Source organism: Dipodomys ordii, unplaced genomic scaffold (genome assembly GCF_000151885.1).
Source record: "Dipodomys ordii isolate 6190 unplaced genomic scaffold, Dord_2.0 Scaffold84, whole genome shotgun sequence".
Lineage (NCBI taxonomy): Eukaryota > Metazoa > Chordata > Mammalia > Rodentia > Heteromyidae > Dipodomys > Dipodomys ordii.
The window spans coordinates 4,689,423-4,703,135 of record NW_012267300.1 but is presented as its reverse complement, the minus strand read 5'-3'; the positions used below and the strand labels follow the sequence as shown (position 1 = coordinate 4,703,135).

Here is a 13,713-nt window from a genome sequence, read left to right as displayed (position 1 = left end):
GGCTTTTTTCTTTTTGCTTATGTGGTGCTGAGGAATCAAACCCAGGGCCTCATGCATGCAAGGCAAGCGCTCTACCACTGAGCCACCTTCCCAGCCCCATTGGGAGTGAAATGTTAATGAGATGTTAGTGACAGAGGTAGGAGATAAGGAAATGACAGAAAAAAAATGACCTTCTAGAAGGATTCTACCTGACAGATGTATTTCACCTGAGGTGAATCAGTGATTTCATATGAGGTGAGTTTATTATACTATCTTAGGTCTGATATTGTTGTTCTGAACTCTGAAATTTCAAAGGTTCTAAACACCTCAATATGGAACTAGTTGGGTACTTGATAGTAGAGATGCAGAGAGGAAAGATAGCTTTGCGACTTGTCTTATTATTTGCTGTCTGTTTCCCCCCTCATACCACAGGATTCTGGTCCTCTAGTGATGACTGTGATAATAAGTAAAGCTCTTCCACTGTGGCTTCCTTTACCCGGGGAAGGAGTCAGTCATAGTTTCTTTTGTACTTCATATAGACAGGGGCTTATCAACTATTGGCTTTTGACTGTAATTGAAGTATGGACACTGGGGCTAAGTAATGTCATCTTGTCCTCATTACCATCTTGGCACCTTAATAGAGGATGGATGGACTTTCTGGAAAAACTCTAGAGAGGAAATAGGTCATTCTTTGCAGATGCTAGCATTTTAGTAAAGGCTCCCAATTCCACCTCTTAAAGAGTATACCTCTGTATCTTGCTGGTCGAATTTCTGCGTAACATGCTTTAAAAATATATTATTTTTAATATTGATTTTAATATTGATTTCAAAGGTCAAAGACTATAAGGCAAAATGAATGCAATCACTTTGTTTTTTCCATCCCCTCCCTCTCTCTCTTTTGTACCAGTACTGGTTCTTGACCTCAGAACTTTTTGTACCAATAATGGCTCTTGAACTCAGGACCCCATGCTTGCTCTTGGCCTTTTTGCTCATTGCCGACATTCTACCACTTGAACCATAGCTTCAGTTGGCTTCCTTATCTCCTACCTCTGTCACTAACAACTGGCTTTTTGTTGTTACTTGGAGATAAGAGTCTTGAGGATTTGTTTGACTGGGCTGGCTGTGATTCTTAGCTCTCAGCCTCCTGAATAACTAGGATTATAGGTGTGATCATCAGCACAGCTTTCTCTCTTTTTCCCTCTCCGTATGTGGTACTGGGGTTTGAACTTGGGTCTTCTTATTTGCTGGTGCAAATAAATTAAGGTTGGTACTCTTACTGTTGAGCCATGTTTCTAGACCTGATATTTGCTGTTCATTTTTTGGGAGATAGAACCTTACTTACTGTCCAGGAGCATGATTGGGCATGATCTTGCGTAGATAGGATAGCAGGTATACTACAACCAGCTCTTCCATGAGAAAGTGAACTTTTCTGCTTAGGCTGGCCTCTCCACGTAATCCTTACATTTTCAGCCTCCCAAGATAAGATAACAGGCATTATTTGTTCTACAAAGAAATTTTATTTGCATAACTGGGGATGTGAAATTGATCAGTATCACCATGGAAAGTATGCTTCAGTTTAGAATACAGTCAGCCTGACACTTTTGATCACTTCTCTTGGTTCTTTTTATAATTTAGTATAGATACAGGAAGATTTCTGGAATTTTATGTGAAGCTGGACATAATGCTTATGCTGATTTTCATGTCTGCAGGACCAGTCATTACACCAACCTGGAATATCTGAAGGAATGAGTGTTCCTTATAAGAGATATTGTTGACTTGTTATCCTTGTTAATTTATCATTATCTCCTCTCGCCTTGTGAAATATATTTAGATGCAGCAAAGTTGGAAAATGAGTAATTAAATAACTCTAGGTTTACATGTTGGATTGCAATATATCTGCTAAGTAGCTTTATGAAGTTTCATAAGCAGAAAAAAAATCAAAGATGACAGATGATAACATTACCCCTCAGGCAGTTGGTTATCAATTAAACACTTCCTGTCACATGGAACCATGAACATTTTCACAGTTTCTGCAGTTGATTTATTGTATCTTTGACAGTGATACCACACTTTGTGGTAGATATTGTTCTTTAAGTTATTGGGAAATATTCTTGGGCTTTCCCCACACATGGCTCAGTCCCCATTTTCAGAGGTCCAGTTAATATTGGCAGACCATTACCCCTGAGAGTTTCTCCTCTGCTCCCCTCTGGCCCTAATCTCAGTGGATCACACTGAACAAACTCAAGAGAATGGCCAAGGTCCCGTATTTCTTCTTCCTTGTGATTGCGCTTATCCTCTTCTTCCGGAGCAACCCTATCTTCATTTGCCAGTTCAGGGTCTCTCATCCAGATGCTATATGGTAGTGAGGAAACTGAATTGGAATCACTGCTGAAGTATGTGGACTTAGCTAGCCCTGTGATGGCTCCTGGACCCAGAAAGCTCAATGTTCCAGAGGGGCAAAAAAAGCTCAGTAATGCCTCCAGTGTACAGGGGAGGCATTGCTCACTTCCTCTGGATAACATCTTACTACACTGGAACTTTGTTCCCCCTACAGTATGGTAGAGAGCTGAAAGTGAAAAAACAAAACAAAACAAAACTTAATTGTGGTGACACATGGAAAACATTTTCTCTTCATTGTAACTTGTCATGTATGTAATTCATTGGTATTAAGTACCTTCACATTGTCATACAATTTTCACCTAGATTAAACATTTGTCATCTTCCCAAATGAAAAGAAACCCATGTGACAGTCTTTCCATTTTTTCCTCACTCCATCCCTGTGACTACCATTGTTGTTCATGTCTTCTAGGATTTTTTTCCCTGAGATTGTTACCTAATACAAGAATCTTGAGCATGATGCAGCATCATATTTCAGACCTGGCCATTACATTAGTATCAACCAAATCCTGTTCAACCATAGTAGTCCTGTAACACTACGAATGTGGTAAGGCATGGAAAGTGAAGGATAAGTGGACAAGACAAGGGAGATCTGAGGATGGGCAGGGAGATGACTCCCAAGCCTGCTTGGCTTCATTCTTCTGCTCTGACTGCTGGGATGAATTTTCCCAAACATTCTTCTGTGTGCCTTCATATACATCAGAGATTTCAGGGGCCTATATTTTTTGGTATTTTTTAAAGTGATGAAAACAAATTTCGTATTTATTGTGTGTGTGTGTGTGTGTGTGTGTGTGTGTGTGTGATGAATATCCTCAGAGTTACCTGCAAGTCCAAAGCATGGCAATGGCCTCTATTCTTGCTTCCAAGGAAAGAACAGCCCTAGGAACAGGAGATTGTCTTCAATGTGTCCTTCTCCTCTTGTCTTTTCTACAAAAACTCACTGAGATGTTTACTAGATCAGAGGACAGGATCTTCTCCCACTAGTTTGCTTTTTTCTTTTTAATCTCTCTCTCTTTCTCCCTTCCTTTCTTCCTTCTTTACTTCTATCCTTCTTTCCTCTTTCTCTCACTCTTTCTCTCCCTTCTCTTCCCTCTCTTCCTCCCTCCCTCTCTCCTCCCCCCCACCTTCCTTTTTCTTGTAATGGACTTGGGGCTTGAACTCAGGGCTTGGTGATTAACTGTACATAAGAGTCTCACAGACTTTCCTGCCAGAGCTGGCTTTGAATAACATCGCAGATCCTCAGATCTCAGCTACCTGAGTAGATTGGGTTATAGGTGAGCCACAAGCACTTGGCTGGTATGTTTTTCTTATTACCTGAGGGATTTAGCTCAGCTTGAGGCTTCATTTCCACTTCACTTAAAGTGAATTTGAACAGAGACCCTCCTGGGAGGTGAATGTACCCCTTGGGAGTACATGGGGAGTACAGTGAAGAACTGGAAGTGTTTGGCTTGAAGGAGAATAGAGTGGCACTGAAGACAGAAAACATGAGAGTAAGCATGTGTTAAAGTAAGGTCTTGCAGGTTTTTTGGTGTGAATTTCTCCCTTTGGTTCCAGAACTTCTATAGAAAAGTGAAAAAGGAAAAGGACAACAATGATTATTTATTGTTACTTTTTTTGTACCTTTGTCTTTTAAGGAATTTTATGCATTATGTATCATACTGAAAATCATTTGCACATTCTTTTAGTCCAGTTATATTCTATGAATCCTCATAGAATATGTTCACTTGTAGAGTCACATTACAACTGGAAAATTTGTAGTTGTCACAACAACTGAGGTTCTTCAAACAGTACCACTTACTGAGATGGCTGGAATCCTCCTTGTGACAGACTTAAGGTTATAGGAAGGAAAGGGGATGGGTTATTGTTAGCTGGGACATCTGTCTAGATCATTTGTAAGCCAAGTGCTGCATGGCCCCATGGCTAGGTGGTATGGGAGAAAAGAGAGTGCAAGAAAGGATGTTTAATTGGAGGAACTCTGGATGGGAGTTGGGAGACCAGGATCATATTTTCCCTATGGTGACACAGATGACATAGCAATTATTTACAAATGGATGCATATTTCTGAATAAAGGTGTGGGGTGGGCCGCCTGAGTGCTTTCCTCTTCAACACTTTTAGGCAGTTTAGGTTTTGAATGCTCTGGGACATGATAGTACCCGAGAGACAAACAGCCGATCTACCTGGGCAGGCCTGTAGGCACTAGATGGAAGAAAGCCATGGTGAGCTAGAAACTAAGGCCTGTTGGTCAAAACACTCTGTTGTTTCTTAGAAGTAAACCCTGGAATACTGCATACCTAAATGCTTTTGTGGAGAGGATGTTTAGAGAGATGATAGGATGTAGTGTGTGTGTATGTGTGTGTGTGTGTGTGTGTGTGTGTGTGTGTGTGTGCACGCTTGGTGAGAGCCCAGCTTCTTGAAGTTACTGATATCCAAAGAAAAGGAATGTGTTCTGAAGAGGCTAGAGTTCTATACGTATTATTGTAAGAAAAAACAAGGGAGAAACACTTGGTCTCATAAAACAGAGAAAAGATATGCTAATTAAATTTAGGTTATATCTATTTAATAGTTGGACATTCATATATTTTTAGACAGTATTATATGTAAGAGTATGTGAAGGACTGACCCCTTTGCTATTGTTCCAGGCCCATACAGACTCCAGGAAAAATCCCAGGTATGTGGGAACTTGTTTGAAGTTGAGGCAGAGCAATCCACCTAAGCCCAGCTACAAACATCCCATTGTGGGCCCAAATGAAAGGCCCCCACCTTCTTTGACTTAGGGGCTTTTGTATTAACCTCTACCTCCTTGCTCAGACCTCTAATAAAAACCCAGATCCCGTCCCAGCTCTGGGAAGGTCTGTGCCCCTTGCTGTTCCTCAATAAACAGTCTTTGCCTGTTGATGAGCGAGCCCAGCCTATTTCTTTTCTGTTCTCCATTTTCCTAACAGTATGGTTTCTTACTTTCTTTTTTTTCCTTTGGCTGTGGGTCTTGAATTCTGGGTCTGGGTGCTGTCCCTGAGTTCTTCAGCTTAAGGCAAGCACTCTACCACTTGAGCCACAGAGCCACTTCCAGTTTTCTGATGGTTAATTAGAGATGAGTCTCATGGAGTTTCCTGCTTGTGGTAGCTTTGAACTATGATCCCCAGATCTCAGCCTCCTGTGTGGCTAGGATTACAGGTGAGAGCCACTGGCGCCCAGCTAGGAGTGTGGTTTCTTAAACAGTTCTTTTAAATTAGACACCACAGTGGTAAATCAAAATAAACTTAAAAAATTGCCAGTCCTGGGTCTTCTACTCAGAGCCTAGTCACTGTCCCTGAGCTTTTGTGCTCAAGGCTAGGGCCTTTCCTCATTGAGCCATAGATCCATTTCCAGATTTTTGGTGGTTAACTGGACATAAGAGTCTAATGGATTTTCCTACCCAGGCTGCCTTTGAACTGCAATCCTCAGATCTCATCCTTCTGAGTAGCTAGGATTACAGGCATAAACCACCGGCACCCAGCAAAATCATCTAAGGTTTTATTAAGAAAGAAGCTGGTTTGAATATGGACTTCTTTTCTATGCAGTCTCCTTGCCATCAAACTCCTTCCATATCTTCTAATTCTGTATCCCACACTCATTTTGGGACAGTTATGTAATTATAAGATAGATTTTCATTTTTCTTGACCATATATGCTCGGGGACTTTCCTGGGCTATTGTTAGTATGTCAGTTCCAGTAAAGAACTAGTTTTTTCTTACCTTCCACTACAGTGACCTGCTATCATTACAATGTTGTCTTGTACCAGAAAACCACATCAGGAAATATATAATTTGAGCCCATAATATAAATGTATGTTGGCATGTTGAGTTACTATGTATTGGCTAAAATAAAAATTTTGAGGTTTTAAAAAATGACAGTAGATTATAATGACACACCACTGGATATTGGTGACTGATGCCTGTAATCCTAGCTACTCAGGAGGCTGAGATCTGAGGATCAGGATTCAAAGCCAGCTTAGGCAGGAAAATCTGTCAGACTCTTATCTCCAGTGAACCACCAAAAAGCCAGAAGTAGCACTGTAGCTCAAGTGGTAGAATGCTAGCCTTGAGCACAAAAGCATGGGATAGTGTCCAAGCCTTGAGTTCAACCCACCTTCCTTCTTCCTCCACAGAGTTATACACATAAAGCAGTTGGCTATCTTCAAGTGCATCCTGTCACATGGAATGGTGAGCATTTTCACAATTTCCACAGCTGATTTCTTGTGTCTTTGAGAGTGATAGCACATATTTGTGGTTCATGGCTGTCCTTTGTATTATTGGGACATTTTCTTGGGCTAGATTGTCATGCTACACATGGCTCATGCCCCAACTCTCTCAGGGTTTCTGAGAATAAGTAAAAATTGGCAGGAAGGTGGCCCTGTGTGCTCCCCTGTGCTCCTCTGGCCCCTGTTTCATGGACCATACAGAGCTAATTAGGACTCTTCTGCTGATAACAGTTATCACTGGGTAACTCCTGCTCTGAGCTTAGCCATTGCGCAAGGAGGGACTTTTGGCTTGTGATGTTTTCTCTGGAAAAAAAAATGTGTGATTGCCCCAGTAGTTTGAAGACAGAAAAAAGAAAGTGAGAAAGTAGAACTGCTTTTAGGCACATCTCATAACTGTCCTGTGCTTGGAAGGACATTCACAAGGTGAGAATAGAGTTGGAGAGAGCTGGACAGTGGCCACTGTTGAGGTGTGACAGCAGACTGGAAAGTAGAGTGCTGTAGAGGACAAAGAAGCCTGAGTTATGCCTTCAATGTGTAGCGGAGCTTCTGCTCACAGAATCCAGATAACAACTTCTTCCATTAGATCTTTAAGCAAGGTGGAGTCACAGACATAGCCAGACAGGGGCCCTCTGCTACTTGAACTACAGCTCCACTTCCAGGTTTGGGTGGTTAATTTTGGAGATTAAAAAGCACACAGCCTTTCCTGCCCAGGCTGGCTTCAAATCATGGTTCTCAGATCTCAACCACCTGAGTAGGTAGGCGTGAGTCACTGGAACTGAGCATTGCTGTATCTCAATATAGGTAGAGAAAGTCTTATTGTGGTGGGAGGTATATCCTTTTGGCTCTCCTCAAGTTGCTGGGGAAAGTGAGATAAAGAGACAGGGGAATGTATGGCTTAGAAGAGGGAAGAAACTTACCTTGTTTCCTAGACTATGGTTGTTGGGGTACTCATTTGTCTTGGCAAAGAAATCCCTTTCTCCTGGGGGAACTCAACTCACTCCTAGCATGGTTGGAGTATAATTGCTATAGACCGTATTTCTCCAAAATGTGTCTGTTGAAACTCAATCCTGATAAAATGGCATTTGGAGAGGGGCTCTTAGAGGTGACTAGATCGGAGAGCCTTGGTGAGTAGAATGAATATCCTTATAAAAGAAACCCTAGAGAATTCCCTTGACTTTTCTGTCATGTGAGGACATAGCAAGAGGGTGGCCATCTGTGAATCAGGACCTTAGCAAATATGGAATCTACCAGTGCCTTTTCATTGGGCTTCCCCAACTCTAGAGCTTGGAGGAGGAAATACCTGCTGTTTATAAGCCATCCAGAATGTGGTATTTTGTGATAGTAGTTCCAACAGTCTAAGACAGTATCAAATGATGTTTAATGAACAAATATTTACACTCTAGGTGGGATATTTATGAAGGCTCTGCCAACCTCTTGGAGCTGATGTGATCCCCAGAGAAAGTCAGTCACAGGGCAGGTGGGGGTAGGGGTTTGGGGGTAAGGTCTTACTCTAATCCTGTGGTTTGAAGCGTCTCATTATTCTCTTTACCCAGGGCAGGAAGCTTGAAATCTTGGTGAAGACTGCTGGAGGAGTCCCATTCTGTTTTCCATAGGAGACAATGCCCTGGGCCACATTGTTACATACCAGGGGCCCACCGGAGTCCCCCTATGGGCAGAGAGGAGAAAAGACACCCAGCTAGGCCTCCCTGCTCCTGTTACCCTAACCCCTGGCTCTCAGAGAAGATAAGGGAGGGTGCCTCTGATGGTGGCCTATGAGAGAGATGGTAGTAGGTGGAGGGTGGACGGTGGAGTCTAGCCTCTGGATCTTTCAGCCCTTGGCTTCAGCTGGCTGAGATTACTGTCTACAGCCCAATCAAGGTACCTTCCCCTGACTTGGGAAAATATTGCATATATATGGGAGAAAGACCTGAAATCAATCAGTTATTCTCTCTCTCTCTCTTTCTCCCTTTCCTCCAGAGATTGGGGTTGGTGGAAGAAACAAACCAACCCTGTTCTACTCTGGTCCTGAAGCTGAGGCTGTGGAGATAGGCTCTGTTTTTACTGTCCAGCCCTCTTTGTCCCAGGAAAAATAGTGGCAAGATGTCCAAGCCCTTACCCTGAAGGCAGACTTCCTCTCCCTTGGGTTTCCCACACAAAGCTGAGTCTGGCTGGTGTAGGTACTGAAACGACTGCTGCACTTCTGGTCTCTCTGCACTCTTAGCATCACCTCCTGGAGTACATTTGTTCTCTGGGTAAGGCTGACTTGGCCCCAGCCAGCCACTGTGCACAAGGTCCCAGGCCTCACACTCATCTCAGTCTGAGGCAGAGCCACTGGTCTCACGGCTCTATTCTGCTGGACTCTGTTTCTCAGCTGTTAGGAAGAGTGTAGACAATGCTCATCAGCTGGGTCTCTCCCAACCAGTCTGTGAGTACAGTACCCACCCCAATCCACCTTCACCCCCCTAGAGCCCTGTCCTTGCTTCCCCCTCCATAGTCTCAGCACACAGCAAAACTAGACAGTACATTAAGAGTAGAGAACCAAAGAGCTAGGCAGGCAGTACCTGTAGTAACATGATGTCATTCATGATGTTCTGCTGATTATAATCAGGGTGTCGGATGGCTCTGAGCACAGTGATGTGTTGCTGGGTCCTTTCCTGCCTCTGGATGTTGTGGGCCCCCAGAGTGACATTTATTGAACTACAAAGGCAAAGTTGGCACAGAGATAGATGTGAATAGCAAGGAACTCTACAGCCTGACACCAGCTGACTGCAGCTGGAGAGACTGGAGACAGTGGCAGGGCCTTGGGGCTGCATTCTACCCTTTGTTTCTCAGTAGCCCCAAGCTGAGGATGTCAAGGAACAATGATTTTAAGGTTGTGTGTTTCAGATTAAGTTGATAGTTTAAGCCTCAATACATGCCTTCCCATTAATCCAAATAATCACAAACAAGACCATACTAAAGCTACCAGCACGACTATGTTTATTGCAGCATTATTTTCCATAGCTAAGATGTGGAATCAACCCCGATGCCCCTCAGTACATGAATGGATCAAGAAAATGTGGTATATATAGAATATATATATATATATATATATATATATATATATATATATATGCCTCCATCAGAAAGAATGACATTGCCCCATTTATTAGGAAATGGAAAGACTTGGAAAAATTATATTAAGTGAAGGTAGCCAGGCCCAAAGAAACATAGGTCCCATGGTTTCCCCTTAGTTGCAATAACTAGTATATATCTGGGACAAGCAGAAAAGATCAGATAAGATGATGTTAAGGGAAATGAACCCCAAGATAGGGACACAAGTTGCAATTGTTTCTAACGTATTTATAAGGTACCATGTGAATGTTTTGTTGCATTGTATATCCCTCCCCCACAGTATAACCCTTGTTTTCACTGTATTTGATGTTGGTATAATTTGGGGAGGGGCAATTGTTTAAATAGGGATAAACAAATTGTTTAAATAGGGATATAGATTGACCCATTGCAATAATGAGATGTACAAGAAACTATGTTGAAAAATGAACTTTACAATTTAGGCAGGGGGTGAAGGGTGGGGGGTGTGGGTAGGGGGTGTAGCTGAGGAGGTGGGAGGGATGGGATCATAGGGGAAACACAAAGGAGGAGGCAACAATGCTGGTAAGAAATGTACTCATTACCTTGCTCATATAACTGTAACCCTTTTGTACAGTATTTTCACAATAAAAAACTTAATTAAAAATCAAGGTTTATTAAAAAATATGTGCCTTCCATTTCCTTCCTTCTGTTCTTTATGATCCTGTCTTTTCTTCTTTCTTTCTCTATTTACTCTGGCCTGTTACCTCCCTGCTTCCAGTCCTACCTGGTCCCTTTTTCATCCTTCCATTGCTACAACATTGGCTTGAGATGCTTCTCTGAGATCTTTTGGCTACTAGTTTCCTAAGAAGCCTCCGGATTCCTCACCTTCCCCAGCAATGAGCTGCTGTCATCACAAAGTCTTCTCGTACCAAGAATCCCCCGCAAACACTTCGACTTCCTGGATTCTGGATAAGAAGAAGTGCCATGTAGGGATGGGAGTGGGGCCTGGCCTCTTGGCCTCCAATGATCTTCCCTGAAATGAAATGTTTGACACATATATCTGCATTTAAGATCCTGCAGTGTAGTACTAGGTTGGTGGCTTTAGAGAGGTTAGAAGTTGAGGGCAGGAGAGAAGAGGCAGGAGGGGAAAGAGCTATTGGCAAGGATTGATAGGGTTCGATTGATAGGGTTCTACAGGATACCCAGTGCTAGGAGAGGGTTCTGAGGCTCTGCAGGAATCACTGCTGACTTGAAGGGAGACCAAGTTCTTAGCATGCTCCCTCTTCCATAAAGGGGAGAAGAAAGCTTGCTTAGATAAGACCAACTTTAACCTCAGGTATTGAAGAAAGATGTTCTGCTGCCAGAATGAACTGTTCTTGGAGTTCCTGTGTTTTTTTTTCCCTCCAGGAGGTTGGCACAACCTTGTAAATACAACTCATGAGCAACACAGGATTGGTGCCTAGAAGAATCAAGGCATGAGCTGACAGGACTGCTATTGTGGTACCATTAGTTTATTTGATCCTTAGTTTATCCTGAGTTTTGATACATGGGCTACAGAATATATTCTTAGAGCCCATAAATTGAGAGTTCTTTAGTAGGTTCTGGGGCAAATTCCAAAACTTTTATGTACACTAATGAATTTAATTCTTATAAAATCTGAGGTTGGTATTTGTAACATTCTCATTTCATACAGTAGGAAACAGAAGAAATGTGAGTTCAAATAAGCTTGCTTGAAGGTATAGAATTAGGATATGCCAAATGAGAAGCTCTAGTGTATATGGGACAGGCTCAGACTTTCGAGGTGGAGGTTTGTCACTTACCTGCTTCAGCCCCAGGAGGTAGGATAAATGCCAACAGAAGCAGGAGAGGCAGCATCCTCCTTGAAATGCTGTCCAGTCCGTTGCTGCTTATGCCTGCTCCTGCCAGATTTTATCCCCTCACAGAGGAAGGAAGAGGTAAGAAGAGAGTTGAAGAATCCACAGTCCCATTTTCCTGCTCTTGTGATAAGTTTCATCATCCAAGACTGTGCAGGAGGTTTGCCCACTAACTGCCAGAGATGTGGAAGAAGGAAGAGTCAACGTTGCCATCTCCTTCCTCCCCCACCAGCTGCCCAGTCAGTACTCAGCAGAAATGAGAACCCAAGGTGGTAGCAGCAGGGGGCTTTTGAGGGTTTGAACTCATCCTGCCCAGGTTCCTATTGATCTCACTTTTTCTTTTTCGAAATTGTTAGGATGGATTGAGTGATACCCACCTGGATAGGTGGAGGCTGTGCTGGAGAAAGAAAAGGAGAGACTCTGACATTAATATTTTCTCAGGTTACTGGAGCCAGTCTGTGAAAATTGTGACCAGCTGAAGATTTCCGCTTGCTGGTTCCTGCACCAGGTGAAAGTCTCTATGTGCCTGAAGGTTCCTTACAAACAGATAAAATTTGTGGCCCAGTTTTGTTGAGAGTTCTATTTCACTGGTAGCACAGGAAACAATCAACCTAGTTCTCATCTGTTTCCAAGGACAATGGCTTCAAAAGGGTGGGGCATTCAGCATTGGGAGACATCACTAAACAGCTCACCAAATACACGTAAAAATATTTAGTAGATTTTGTATGTGCTCTGAAGACCATCAAGATTCTGTATTATTTCTATTTAAAAAGTAAGATGAACACAAGTTCTATCTTTTATCAGGAAATATTCATAATATTTGGAAATATTATGAAAGCTAAGGATTCTCTCTTCACCTATCAATACAGTTTTCACTTAGTTTTAGACCTACTCTCTTTCCCTCTCTCTGTCTTTCTCGCTCTCTTTTTCTGGTCCTGGAGCTTGAATTGGGCTGGGGTGCTATTCCTGATCTTTTTTGTTCAAGGCTAGTGCTCTACCACTTGAGCCACAGCTACGCTTCTGGCCTTTTGGTGGTTAATTGGAGATAAGAGTCTCACAGGTTTTCTTTCCTGGGCTGGTTTTGAACTGTGATCCTCAGATGTCAGCCTCCTGAGTAGCTAGTATGAGCCACTGGTACTTGGCTAAAATTTCTCTTTATATCTAAAAAGTAATGTGAAGATAAAAAGAAAATAGTATAACGATGTTTTAATGTTTGAGAATTTGTGATGATTTTAATTTAATGATTTTTCCCAACATTTTGTTTTAAAAACATTAGTTTAGTTGGGTTCCCTCCAATAAGCCAGTAGCTCCTGCTTGTAATCCTAGCTCCTCAGGAGGCTGAGATCTGAGGATCACAGTTCAAAGTCAGGTCAGGCAGAAAAGTCTGTGAGATTTGTCAGTTAATTAGCAGAATGCCAAAAGTAGAGCTGTGGCTCATGTGGTCAAGTGCCATCCTTGAGTCAAGATACCAAGTGAAAGTACAAGGCTCTGAGCTCAAGCCCCAATATTGACACATGTGCGCATACACACACCCACACCCACACACACTTATCATTATGCTTTGTAGAGAGTTTAGATACCGTATAGAAAAGTATTTATCTTAAGGAGAGGTATTAACAAATTTGATAGAAACAAAGACAGTTCATAGAGGGGGCAAAGACACTTGCAATACACCTAACTGATAAAGGTTATTTGTACTATTCAAATTATATAAAAAGTTTCTAAAATGAGTCTGAAAAAGATAACCAATCAAATAATATAATGGGCAAAAGACCTTAATGGCCTTATTTCAAAACTGAAAATGTAAGTGATCTATAAACTAATGAAAGGAGATGACTCTCATCTGGTACTTGGGAAGCTCCGACCTTAAAGCATAATCTTATACAAGCTCCACTCTGTCTTGAGGATATAAACCCCAGAGAAAGGTGTGCACATTTTCCATTCTTTCCAGATGTGTGCAGAAAAGTCACAGCAGCATTACTCATAGCATTATTATCAGGATAACACCATCCTGGAACATCTGGAAGGCCCATCCACTCTAACATGCATAATTAAATGGTGGTGTATTCATATGATGGAACATTGCATAGCTATGAAAATCAATGTGTCATACAGTTACATGAATGAATCTTACAAACATATGTAGGAAGAACC

At 42.1% G+C, this 13,713-nt stretch overlaps 1 protein-coding gene across 1 annotated transcript; it reads right to left on the bottom strand.

The window, feature by feature from the left end:
• Window positions 1–8,016: 8,016 nt before the first annotated feature.
• Window positions 8,017–11,570, bottom strand: LOC105992486 (cathepsin G-like). The gene is made up of 5 exons (XM_013025354.1): window positions 11,506–11,570; window positions 10,571–10,718; window positions 9,175–9,310; window positions 8,730–8,984; window positions 8,017–8,279 (listed from the first exon to the last, which is right to left on the bottom strand). The coding sequence occupies exons 1-5, from the start codon at window positions 11,558–11,560 to the stop codon at window positions 8,124–8,126; spliced, it is 750 nt and encodes a 249-aa protein (XP_012880808.1). The 5' UTR covers window positions 11,561–11,570; the 3' UTR covers window positions 8,017–8,123.
• Window positions 11,571–13,713: the final 2,143 nt, after the last annotated feature.

Coding starts and splice junctions, on each gene's coding strand:
- LOC105992486 (XM_013025354.1), bottom strand. CDS start 11,560: ATGCTGCCTCTCCTGCTTCTGTTGGCATTTATCCTACCTCCTGGGGCT. Junction 9,311..10,570: donor GCAGCTCATTGCTGGGGAAG/GTGAGGAATCCG, acceptor TTGCCTTTGTAG/TTCAATAAATGTCACTCTGG. Junction 8,280..8,729: donor AGAGGAAGTCTGCCTTCAGG/GTAAGGGCTTGG, acceptor CTCTGCCCATAG/GGGGACTCCGGTGGGCCCCT.